General features: G+C 46.5%; 1 protein-coding gene across 1 annotated transcript in view; it reads right to left on the bottom strand.

Annotated features, from left to right (window-relative positions):
- Positions 1–12,487, bottom strand: part of MAP2K4 (mitogen-activated protein kinase kinase 4) — a 139,978-nt gene that overhangs the window by 61,505 nt on the left and 65,986 nt on the right. The window contains exon 3 of the mRNA XM_043583150.1: positions 9,545–9,719. Within this exon, the coding sequence (XP_043439085.1) occupies positions 9,545–9,719 (175 nt within the window). The remainder of the gene's footprint in view (positions 1–9,544; positions 9,720–12,487) is intronic.

The raw sequence follows: 12,487 nt of genomic DNA, 5'->3' as shown, positions 1-12,487 counted from the left end.
TGTGGCGTCCTTCCAGATGGCCTCTAAATACACCGGGACCTTCACACGGACACGATTCTCGCCCGTTAACTCCAAACCCTGCCAGCCCCACTTCCCCCTCGCAGTGTGCTGCTTCTCCTCAGGGGTAAATGACTAGGGATGAAACTAACAGCAGTAAGCGGGAAGAACTTCCCAGTAGATTAAGACCGGTTGTTATAATGCAAAGGGATTGTGGGAACTATTAAAAACCTGTGTTCGCTCAAGGAGCAGGGGTGGAGGGGTGGGGGCCGAGAAGCAAAGAAGATAGAGGGAAACACTCTCAGAGAAAGTGCTTTCACCCCTTCGAGATATGAAGACGTGTCGTTTCTGCTCGTTTCTCTTCCTGTCCTACATTTATTTTCAGGGACAAGGAGAAGGGGTAGGAGGAAAGGGTGTGACGGCGGCCCAGTCGCCGTTAGGGGATGCGGCGAGGACGGCTCAACTGTGGCAAAAAGGAAAGGGAAAAAGGTTAGCAACACAAAGGCCAAGGGACGAGCCACAGAAGAAGCGAAGGAAGAAAGGCCCACAGGGTCGGTCCTCAGAAGGTCACCAAGGAGCACCGCGCCTGGGTGCTGACGAAATACCCAGCTGGCAGTGATGCTTACACTCATTCTGACTCAGAGCGAACCCTTACAGCCCCATGTCAGACTTCTCAAAGCCGTCTCAGTTGCCAGGGAGGCTGGACATACACCACTGGGGACTGCGCAGAGGCCTGCCTCGAAATGGCCCAGTCTGCATCTGCCTGTGTTCCGGTGACATGGGTTCTTCCTGCCAACTCAAGCTAGCAGAAAAGGCTACAGTCAGATGACAAGCTCCACCTCTTGGACAATCTGTGTGTATGGCGAGGGAAGGCCCTCTGGGTTACCGGATCCCAGTCCTGCTCAGAGAAGGGGAAAACAGCTCATCATATTCTCGAAAGACACAGGATCAAGTGAGATTGATGACAAGTCATATATGCTCTTGATTAAAAACAGCAGCTCCCCAATGTGTGGGACAGATGTTCGTTCCTAGGATTGGACCATTCCAGACAAAAAAGATAAAAGTCATCTGCAAACCAACCAGGAGTCGAGGACTGAGGAGTCTGGGAATGAACTTTTACAAAGACAGACTTGAAAATAGCAACACAGTCAAATAAACTTGCCAAATATCTACCAATTCTAACTGATACTCTTTTCTTGTTTTTGTTTTGAAATGGAGAAAATATGTATGGGGGGAATGAGATGAGGGGACACAGAAGAAATGGGGTAATTAATGTGGCAGGGCATGACCGCTAGGCCCCAGCAGATAAGGCCCCCCAAATTCTCAAACAAAATCTCGTCAGGTTTCTGTAGGGCTCAGGTGAGGGTCCCGAGGGCAGTATAACAAGGTCATTAAGGGTAAGGTCAGTGACTCATACCCCTGCTGCACATGTTCATCTCCAACTACCTAGAAGAAGTTGGAATCAAGTACGAGTATTTAAAAGTGAGAGAAGTGAGTTCCCCGATGAGAAATTAGGGCACGGATACAATGAGACTCCGCAAGGAGATGGGCTCCATCACTGTATGAGAAATAAGTGGGTGGCTTCAAAGACGATCTGGGTGTTGATCAAGGCAATCTGACATCATGGGCACCTGGGTGGCTCAGTCAGTCAAGCGTCTGACTTCGGCTGAGGTCATGATCTCACAGTTCATGGGTTTAAGACCCGCGTCAGGCTCTGTGCTGACAGCTCGGAGCCTGGAGCCTGCTTCGGATTCTGTGTCTCCCTCTCTGCCCCTCCCCGACTCATGCTCTGTCTCTGTCTCTGTCTCTCTCTCTCTCTCTCTCAAAAATAAATTAAACATTAAAAAAAAATTTTTTTAAAAAGGCAATCTGACAAAGTGTCACTTTCAATTTGTCACCAATCCAAACTAGAGCACCAGAAGGTATATACTCTTCAGCAAAGCCGTGCAGGGTCTGTGATCACTGGCAAAAAGCTGAAACTCCAATGACTGTGACTGTGGCTCACTCCTACACGTAATCACTGATCGCCAACCAATGTTACCAAAAGCATGAGCATTCTGTATTTCAAGAAACTGCCAAACAACAACAACAAAAACAACAACAACTACCAAATGTCTTGCCAGAGTGATGTGATAGCTAGACCAACCACTCCCAGGACCAAAGCGAAACCCAAAGCTCCTTGTGTTGACCGTCTGTACCAAGTGGACATTGATAAATATCAGCCACACAGAAATCTTAGAACCGATCCACGAGCAAACAGATCACGTGGGATCTTAGGTGAGACTCCTCTCCACAGGAACTATTCCATTTGAAATCAAAGGAGGTGGGGCACCTGGGTGGCTGAGTCAGTTAAGCATCTGACTTTGGCTCAGGTCACGATCTCACAGTCCATGAGTTCGAGCCCCGCATCAGGCTCTGTGCTGACAGCCTGGAGCCTGGAGCCTGCTTCGGATTCTGTGTCTCCCCCCCTCTCTCTGCCCCTCCCCCACTTGCACTCTGTTTCTCTCTCTCTCAAAAATAAATAAAACATAAAAAAAGTTTTTTAATAAAATCAAAGGATGAAAAGAACAAGGATTATCTTAATTGATACAGCTGTGGTATTTTGAAAATGTGTCCCGTTCCTGGAATCACAAATGCCAATACTGCTACGCCATAAATGCATCCCATTTGTTAAGCGTTCCTTGCAAAGAACCCTCCTATGATTAGCGTCTGTGGGTAAAATATGAAGGGGGGTCCACTGCAGTCAGCAACCTAAATCAGTGACACAGGGGACGGGAGATAGGATCGCACTCAGATCCCCCAAGTGCCCCAGTGGATCCTTACAAACACGCTGCTTTCCCAACAGAAATGTCCAGAATTCGGTTCCAATACAAAGGGTGGAAAACCCCAGAAACCACGGCAGCACGTCAACGTGCTATTTATTATCCCCTTTGGGCCACATTTTCATTTTCTTAAGTCCAAAACAAAGATTCCATGTTCCACAGCTGCAGCAAGGCTCCTCCCTGCTACCCAGGTTCATCCTTGGCTGCTGGAATCTTCTGAATCGATCACATACAAAAATGCCCACTGTGTCACTCTCACAATGCCGTCACTAACGGCATGAAGGCAGACAGCAACATTAGCCGAAACAAGTTACAAAAGGCAAGTATTTGGAATGCCGATCACAGATGCAAAATTGGTTTTCACGTCAAAGAGTAACAGATAATAAGTGTGCCTGTTAAATCAATTGTTTTAAATTAGGAAGACATGTTTCTACCAGGGCAGGAAGAAAGAATACTAATTCTTAATTGCCAAATCATCCAAGCCTTTAGAAGCAATTTAATGAACTCTCAATTGTCTCTTGATCAAATTAATTAGTTAATAACAGTACCTCCTATTCTCCTCACTGAGGAGACTGAGGCCCAAGCAATTCCTTGTACATATCCTCTCTGATGTGTCACCAGAGAACTGGCGAGATCGGTTCCAAAAATATATGGAGGATTTATTACGTCATGGGCAGGGCTGCCCCGAGGGCAAGGTTAACGGGACAAGCTGGACGTGTCTTGATCACCGGCTTCCTCTTTACTAATGACATCATCCACATATAAAGAGCACAGCCGTAGCGCTAACATTTTACAAGGGCCGAAAGATCATCGGTGACAAGTGACAGGTCATTACTTCCATACCCATGACACCGAAGTGCGACGCAAGTGGAAATGACGTACCACCAACATCCGGGGCATGACCGTAAGACGAAAGCAACAAAAATGACAGAACACTTGCAGGAGGCATATCAAGTAGGGGGTCAGATGGTCCTCATTTAGACCAAAGGGTGGAAGAAAGGTTCTTCTCCAAACTGCGACACAGGCTGAGCTACAGATTCCAAAGGTTTCCTCAGAGCTCACGAGCCCAGAGCATCCTTCCAATATTGGCAGGCACGGGGTTGCCATCCCCTATCCCTTACATCAGCCAGAACAGTGCTATTTAGTCTATATTATTGATTGGAGTCTACATACGATGCTATCAACAGAAAGAACCCATGGAGGAAAACCGCTAGGAACAAAAGGAACACGTCTATGTGAGGGGTTCCGAGCTACACAAGACGAGTTCAAAAACCAGCTGACCGGAGGGCAGTCCTGTCACAGCCTTTGGATCTGCCCACCTCTGTTAGCACTTTTCACCTGGAACACCGTGACATTCAAGCAACGCTGGGAAGATACCGTAACACGGCTCCAGCAGCCACAGATTGCTTAATTAAGCCACAGGATGTAGCCGATCAAAGAAGAGGGGAAGGCCCTGGAATCCAGTCCCAATTCAGAACCAGGCAGCCATGACTTCTGCATTCCACACGTGATCTGGAAAATCAAACGCTAGCACGCTGGCCTTCCAACACGCGGTAGAATTGCCTAACAAAGCGCTCTACACCGTCCGAAAGGAGCTTCGCAAATGTAAGGCCGCTCCCGTCAACTATCATTCTAGCGCTTTCGGAACAGTGTGCGAGACCAATGTTTAAGGACTACAATGAATCTCCTCCAGTGAGCCTCACAGTTCCCGCCAAAATTATTCAGTAAGGGAACTTCTGGTAGAAGTGGCAAGGTGTCCACAGGGGCCGACCCCCACGTTGCCATACTTACAGCACTGTCTGCATGGGGGAGGCCTACCTAGGGAGCAGATGCAAGCACCATCCAGCCCCAAGGCTGGGGGGGGGCGGGGGGAGGCTCTGGTCCTTCCCACCAGGCATGAGGGTTAACCTAGGTACATCAAGGACACTGAAGGCGAGATCCAAATACCAAGGAGAAGCAGGAATCGAGATCAGGTTACAGGTCACGTTGCCAACTCAGTGTGGCCTAAGCACCTAATCTGAGACAGCCAGTCCGTCTTTCTGAGTTGCACAGATGAGTTCTCAGGTTGAAGACTGAATGCTCATCGTAGTATCAACCCTGACAACCTTGACCGGACACGTTCCCATCCCCGCCTACCTGCCTGCCATCGGTTTCACCCTCCCACGAGAGGTCAGCCTCGCTCAACGGTCAAGCCTCTAACAAACAACTCCACTGCCCTCCGTCTGCAGAAGCATCAATCCCTTTCTATCCCTTGACAACCTGAGGCTGTCATACCACTCCATGCCAGCCCACGGGCCTGAACTCTTTCTAACTCTTCACTCCTGTGTCCCCAGATTTGCTCAGACATGCTGATTCGGATCATCTGAGGACCTGACTCTGCTGGGTGTTTCTCCCAGACGTGAGTTTCTCTAACCCTAGCCCAGAAACCTAATCCCGATGCCAATGCCTTCCTCAAACATTTGATCTGAATGTCGGGCCTTTCCCCATTACAATTAGCCCCGGAAGGGAGCTAACCAGACACCTACTTTACCCTTATAGGACAAGGTCTGTGTGGGTCTCATTTTTTTCATTTAGTGGTTATTCCAACATCATGCGAAATGGGGTATTAAATAAATGTTATTTGCCGAAGATGCTGATTGAAGCCCGAAGTACCCAACCAGAGCCGAAGGTGGTCCCTCCTGAGCTTTAGGAGACCTGGTGGCCAGGACAACGGCTTTGCCCTGGGCAGCCCCGTGACTCAGTCATTCAGGCGACAAGACAAACCAGCGGTATCACTCCCCGTCACAGAAGAGGAAGACCTTTTGCCCACGAGTGTGCGATTAAGACTGAAGGGTCAAGATTTTCCACATCTTAGGTCCTAATGCCGAACCTCACTGGCAGCTTCAGGAACTGTCCTCGGGCCAAAGGTCAAGAAATTGTTGGCGTGCCTGGGTGGCTCAGTAGGATAAGCATCCAAGTCTTGATTTCGACTCAGGTTACGATCTCCCTGTCATGAGATCGAACCCCACGCCCAGCACGGAAGCTGCTTGGGAAGCTTCTCCCACTCCTTCTGTGCCTCCCACCCCATACACATGCACATGTGCCCTCTCTCTTTCCCTCTCTCTTTCTCTCTCTCTCTCTCTCAAAAAAAAAAGAGAAATTGTTGTACGTACAACTCTTACACATGCTGTATGCTACCTCGCTGAGTTTGATTTATTATATCTTAGCTGATTTTTAGATTACGTCTTGGAGATAACCGTTTCTACTAACTAACAGGTCTTTTCAGACATTTCTTAGAGGTGGCAAAATAAACTTGGGGAAGGGCTCCCTCAAAACTAAAACTCAGGGGCGCCCCTGGTTGGCTCAGTTAGAAGAACATGTGACCCTTGATCTTGGGGTTGTGAGTTCAAGCCCCACATTGGGCTTAAAATAATTTAAAAAACCAAAACTAAAAATGAGGAATAATGATAATAAAACCAGGCTAATACCACAGTCCACTTTTGTACAGAACTGCAAATAGGTCTTAAGGATGACTTATTTCCAACATAAGCTTAGTATCTACTAAGTTAACCCCTCCATATTCCCCAGCGCATAGTAAAACACTAGTATAGTGCGTTTCTCATTTTACCAACAACCAGGGAAAACTCACAGGAGTGCGAACCACTGTCTCCCACTCTTTTAAATTTCTGTAGTCCTATCTAAGGCTGAACACAGAGGGCGCTTAGTAATCAGGCTGTCTACGTCAGACCTAATGTCTTGATCACACACTGTCCCTGCGTGTTTGCTCTTGTCCATCTGTCCACGTGCCTACGTGATAAGGAATACACTCGCTCAGGTGTGATGAAAGGCTAAGCCTTTTCAGAGAGACCCACAAGATACACATTTAAGGGGCGCCTGGGTGGCGCAGTCGGTTAAGCGTCCGACTTCAGCCAGGTCACGATCTCGCGGTCCGTGAGTTCGAGCCCCGCGTCGGGCTCTGGGCTGATGGCTCAGAGCCTGGAGCCTGTTTCCGATTCTGTGTCTCCCTCTCTCTCTGCCCCTCCCCCGTTCATGCTCTGTCTCTCTCTGTCCCAAAAATAAATAAATGTTAAAAAAAAAATCATTAAAAAAAAAAAAAAAAAAAAAAAAAGATACACATTTAAAAACTGCAGTGGGAGGCAAACACCAGTCTGCAAATTGGTATCAAACTGTCATGTATGTGAATGGAAAAACCCTCTTCCAGTATCATATGACGTCATGGAATCCAATGGTACGCCCCACCGATAGGTCGGTTGATGACGTCACATCACCACCTTCCCCACACTCAACGGACCCGCTTGCTCAAGGATTCAAGGTGATGGGGAGCCTGGGTGGCTCAGTCGGTTCAGCGTCAGACTTTAGCTCAGGTCATGATCTCACAGTTTGTGAGGTCGAGCCCTGAGTTGGGGCTCTGTGCTGACAGCTCGGAGCCTGGAGCCTGCTTTGGATTCTGTGTCTCCCTCTCTGTCTGCCCCTCCCCTGCTCTCTCTCGCTCTCTCTCTCTCTCTCAAAAATAATAAAAACATTTAAAAAATTTTAAAAAAAAGAATTCAAGTTGATAAACACGGGGCACCTGAGTGGCTCAGTCGGTTGAGCATCCGACTTTGGCTCAGATCATGATCTCGCGATCCGTGTCTCCCTCTCTCTCTGCCTCTCCCCCACTCACATTCTGTCTGTCTGTCTGTCTGTCTCTCTCTCAAAAATAAAGAAACATTAAAAAATTAAAAAGAACTCAAGGTGATAAACAAACGGAGACAGTACCAACTGATAGGTATAGATGTGAGAGTTACCCATCTGGAGGTCCCATGACCCCCTCCAAGTATTTCTTAAGAGCTGGGATTTTCAAAGCCACGCCAACAGGGGCTCTCAAAATAAGGTCAAATTACAAACAGCAGACAACAACTTCCTATTTTCACTCTTAAATGCCTTCAAAACTTGAGTGAGCACTACACAGTTTCAAAAGTTCTCAAATTAAGAAAAACTTCCTTCAAGTCACAATGAAGCAAGTACCTTCTTCATTTCCCTTGAAAACCTACTGACTGTGGCCGAAGTCGACACAGATTACTAAAACAGATTAAGATAACGGTCAACATAGTAAAACGCATGGAGTGCAGGCTGAAAATCGCAGGACATAATTATTTAAAAGCTCTTTCCCTAGTACCTGGAAGAAAGTTTAGAAGCTTTAGTTACATAGGATAGCTCTCCCTTAAGACCCAGCCAAGTAAAAGCGGATGTCATGCACAGACCGCATACAGAAGAGCAGTGCAACACTCATCCAGAAAAATCTCAATAAAATGACTTCCCACTTCCATTGCAGCGGCACAAAATAAATATAGAGAAATCATTTCACGTTCCAAGAAGAGTACCAGTTTATTTCAAGAGATAATCCAAAGCAGAGGGCGTGGCCTACGCGTCTTGAGAGGTCTACAGTTCACGTGCAAGATTTTGCAGACGTATGCAGCATCCTAAGAAAAAGGTCCACAGTCGTCATCACAATGCAAAAGAACAATGACCAAAAACGAGGTGAAGAACCATACAAGTTTTCCCCATCATGAATTTCTCATGAGCTTTATATGACCCCACAAGGAGAAATGCTCAACAGTGAAGGAGGCAAAAACAGTTAGAGTAACATTTTGCTCACAGTAAACTTTAACACAGAGAGCATCTTCTATTAATGTGATGCGAATCCCCTCCCAAAAGTCAATTAGGACACTGAGGCGCCTAGTCAATCAAGCCACGTTGAAAAAGTCTCCAAACAGGCGTTTCGACAGGAAGATGATTAGCCAACACTGTCTGCAAACCCATTCTCCATCGTGTAAACTGAGGCATTTACTGCTTCCGTAAGAATTGTAACTGGGATCCCCTTTTGCCTTTTTCTTTTTAAACCGCCACCCCCAACACCGTCCATTTTCCAGTAACATCTGAGACACAGCGAACATCTGCTCGACATCTAAACAAACAAATGGACACGTTACAACTACGCGGGCCCCACAGGAGTCGGATGGACGGCATCGGTGCGTAACGGGCACCGACATCAGCCCGCCGAGGACAGCCTGTGGGGCCGATCTCCACTCCGGGCCACTCTGCTGTCTTCTTCACATGAACGTATTAGGTGGCAGACACTCACAGCAAGGACGGAATGTGACGGCATTATCACGAGGTACGCATTTCAAGTCCAGCTTTCGAACCGGGGAACAGGGCAGTACTGGGTGGAGGTGAAAAAACAAACAGAAGCCGAGCCGGTCAGGGCCGAGTAAGGTTGAGGTTAGTGGCAACAGCATGTGCGTGGTTTCCAGGAAACCTTCAGTGAGACTGCTGTTAGCCCTAGCCCCGCACCTTGCCCAACCCAGTGCGCTGCCTCTTCGTCCAGCTCCCCGCCTGGCTCGGTGCAGCACTGCCCTGCTCCCAGGGGTGCGGCCGCCCAGCCTGAACTCACCTTGGCAGCGGAAGGGCCTGGAGTTGAAAACACGTTAGCGCGTCATGCCAAGAGCGCAGCGAACACGCGCACTTCACCCCCTCGGCGCTTCCGGAGGGGAGGGAAACACATGCCAGCGGCCAGACAGCCTCGGGACGGTTCACACCCTCGAAGGATTTGGAGAAACGGTTTTACAAACACCCACGTTCGCCACACAAGCCGGGAGAGGACAGAACAACAGTGGAGTGACTGCACCAGGAAGTTGCACCTAACGGCTGAAAGCACCGGAAAAAGAAGGACGGGCGTCACCTACTTTAACTGCCATTATCTGCCCACTTGGCTTGTGGACCATTTTGTTGACGGAACCGTAAGCTCCTCGTCCGATTTCTCCAAGGTCCTTCAAGTCCTCCGCGGTGAAATCCCAGTGCTGCTCAGGAGAGATCTTCAGTTTTCCCGACGATTCGATGCTGTGTGTTCTCAGCCTCTCTCTGTTAAAATACCGGGAAGCAATTGTGCCACATTTTAAACAGGTTTGGACTTTTTTTCTGATAGCTAGCACCGATGAACGCGTGGGAAAAAACACGGTCTGACCTCCAGGGTTTTCGAGGGTTTTTTTTTTTTTGCTTTGTTTTGTTTGTTTTGTTTTTGTTGTTGTTGTTTTTAGTGGGTTGTTTTTGTTTGTTTGTTTGTTTGTTTGTTTTTGCATCGTCTTCTTTTTTTGACACACTGACTTCATTAAGGAAGGCCTAAATTTAGGGAGTCAATGATCATAGCTTTAAGAGGATTCAGAAAACCAAGGTTCCATTGACCGAAGAAAGTAATTCTATAGACTCGTTTTCATTTCCAAATACGAGAGCTTTCTCAAACCTTTGCAAAACTGCATTGTTAAATGCAGACGCCCAGGAGTGACAGACCTCATTTCCAGAAAGTTCTTATCCAACCTTACCCGACATTAATACTCCAGGCCCTCAACCCGTGGCATAGGCACTCCCAAACTTTGGTGCACATTAGAATTTCCTGGCGAGATTCTTAAAATCTGGATGCCCACGTTACCATCTCATAGCAATTAAATCAGAGTGTCTGGGGGCAGGAGTCCAAAAGACCCAGTATTTTTAAAGATCCCAGGTGACCCCAGCAGAGTTTGGGAACTAACACCTTACCACACTGCCCTGTCCCTGTCCCTGTTTATGCCATGCTGGGGTAGGGGATTAGTTACATAAATAGCCAGCAGGCACTAAGAGAAAAACTGTCATGTATTATTCAAACTTGAACCTCTCAGTCTTTGTTCACAGATATAGCAACGAGGTGAAAACAAATGATTCATGGACAAAAGGACCCACTCCTTACAGATTTTCATTACATTCTAAAACCATCTCCAAAATTCCAACCTGGAGATCAAAGGATGAACTTGTAACCATGCTTTGTAAAAAAGCAAATCCGGGGCGCCTGGGTGGCTCAGTCGGTTAAGCGTCCGACTTCGGCTCAGGTCATGATCTCACAGTCTGTGAGTTCGAGCCCCGCGTCGGGCTCTGTGCTGACAGCTTGGAGCCTGGAGCCTGCTTTGGATTCTGTGTCTCCCTCCCTCTCTGTTCCTCCCCTGCTCTTACTCTGTCTCTCTCTCTCACTCTCTCAAAAATAAAGATTAAAAAAAAATTAACAACAAAAAAAGCAAATCCAAAATGAAAAATGGGAAAACCACTTCATTTGTGTCTCTTTCTCCCCTGCCCCCACAGATCAATGCAGTAATGAACTCTATCAAGCCAGGGAGGGCAACATGCCAGAAAAAGATTCTTGAATATCATTGATATTTTTCTCCAATTTCATATGAAATGGTCAGAATCTCTTTAAAATCTGATCAGGTAATACAAGCAAGAAAAGTTGACATGCTTATTTCTTTTACTTCTTCCAAAATACAGAAATGTTTTCTCAGGTTACTGGAACTGATTTTTGTAGCTACTTTTAAGGTTCTCAAAATATTCAGAATTTTAAAATCACTTCCCCAGAATTACCACATATACTAGTATTCATAATTACCATGCTTCAAGACTGTAGTTCAAAGACTAATACACTTTGTCTAAGTAACCACTTAGGGAACCCACATTCCCAATGCCAGATTCCAGGATGATAATAAGTCATACTACCAGCTTTTATTCATGCAAATTCTTGTCTTGTTTAGGACATATTTTCACCAACCAAACCTAGTGACAAACTGTCTTAGTAATCTTTTTCTTGATGCAGAAGGTATCCTAACGTAAAGAAGGTTCGTTTTTGGGGCGCCTGGGTGGCTCAGTCAGTGAAGCGTCCAACTCTTGATTTCGGCTCAGGTCATGATCTCACAGTCCGCGAGACTGAGCCCCACATCGGGCTCTGTGCTGATGGTACAGAGCCTGCTTGGGATTCTCTTTCTCCCTCTCTCTCTGACCCTTCCCTGCGTGCACATGCTCTCCCTCTCTCTCAAAATAAAGCAATAAGCACTAAAACAAAAAGAAAGAAGAAAGAAAGAAGCAAGGAAAGAAAGAAAGAAACAAAGAAAGAAAAAGAAGGTTCATTTGTAATGATCATTGTTCTCCGATCACTGGCAAGTAAACACCATCCCTATGGCTCAGTGTAATCACTGGTGAAACGTCCAGCAGTGGGCGACCGCTGAGCGTAGCTGAAAAACAGTTAAAATTACATGTAAATTGGAAGCAACGTGTTTTAAATTATTCGCTAATTTATGGGACATGGTAGACAGGCTCAAAGGTGATCTCCGCGATCTGTACATCCCTGGGGTTCCCATCGTTGTGTAGGCTCCTCTCTCTGAGTGTGGACGGGACCTATGACCTGCTTCTAACCAAGAGAATGTGGCAAAAGACATCATTCTCATGAATACATTGTGTCATACAGCATTCCTGAGAAATGAAAGGAGTGTTTCATTACTACCTAAATACAGAATAGCAAGTTATAATATTACCTATTTAAAGATCAAATTTCAGAATTATGGAGTAGCTCTTCAAATAATTTCGCTTACTGTAGCCTGCTGTGTAGTTTCTGGAGAAGGTCTTTTTTTTTTTTTTTTTTTTTAAAGGGAACAGATTGACACCTACGGGGTACAGGTTATCTTCTTGGACTAATGTAAATGTTCAAAAACAGAGTACACAAGTCTGAATACAGGAAAGTACACAACTCTGAATACAATACAACTGAACTGTACAGTGTAAGGGGTGAATTCTATGGGATGTGAATTATATCTCAATAAAGCTGCGAAGACAGAAGA

This window comes from Prionailurus bengalensis, chromosome E1 (genome assembly GCF_016509475.1).
Source record: "Prionailurus bengalensis isolate Pbe53 chromosome E1, Fcat_Pben_1.1_paternal_pri, whole genome shotgun sequence".
NCBI classification, from domain to species: Eukaryota; Metazoa; Chordata; class Mammalia; order Carnivora; family Felidae; genus Prionailurus; species Prionailurus bengalensis.
The sequence above is the reverse complement of the archived record's forward strand: the minus strand, read 5'-3'. Positions and strand labels throughout refer to the sequence as shown.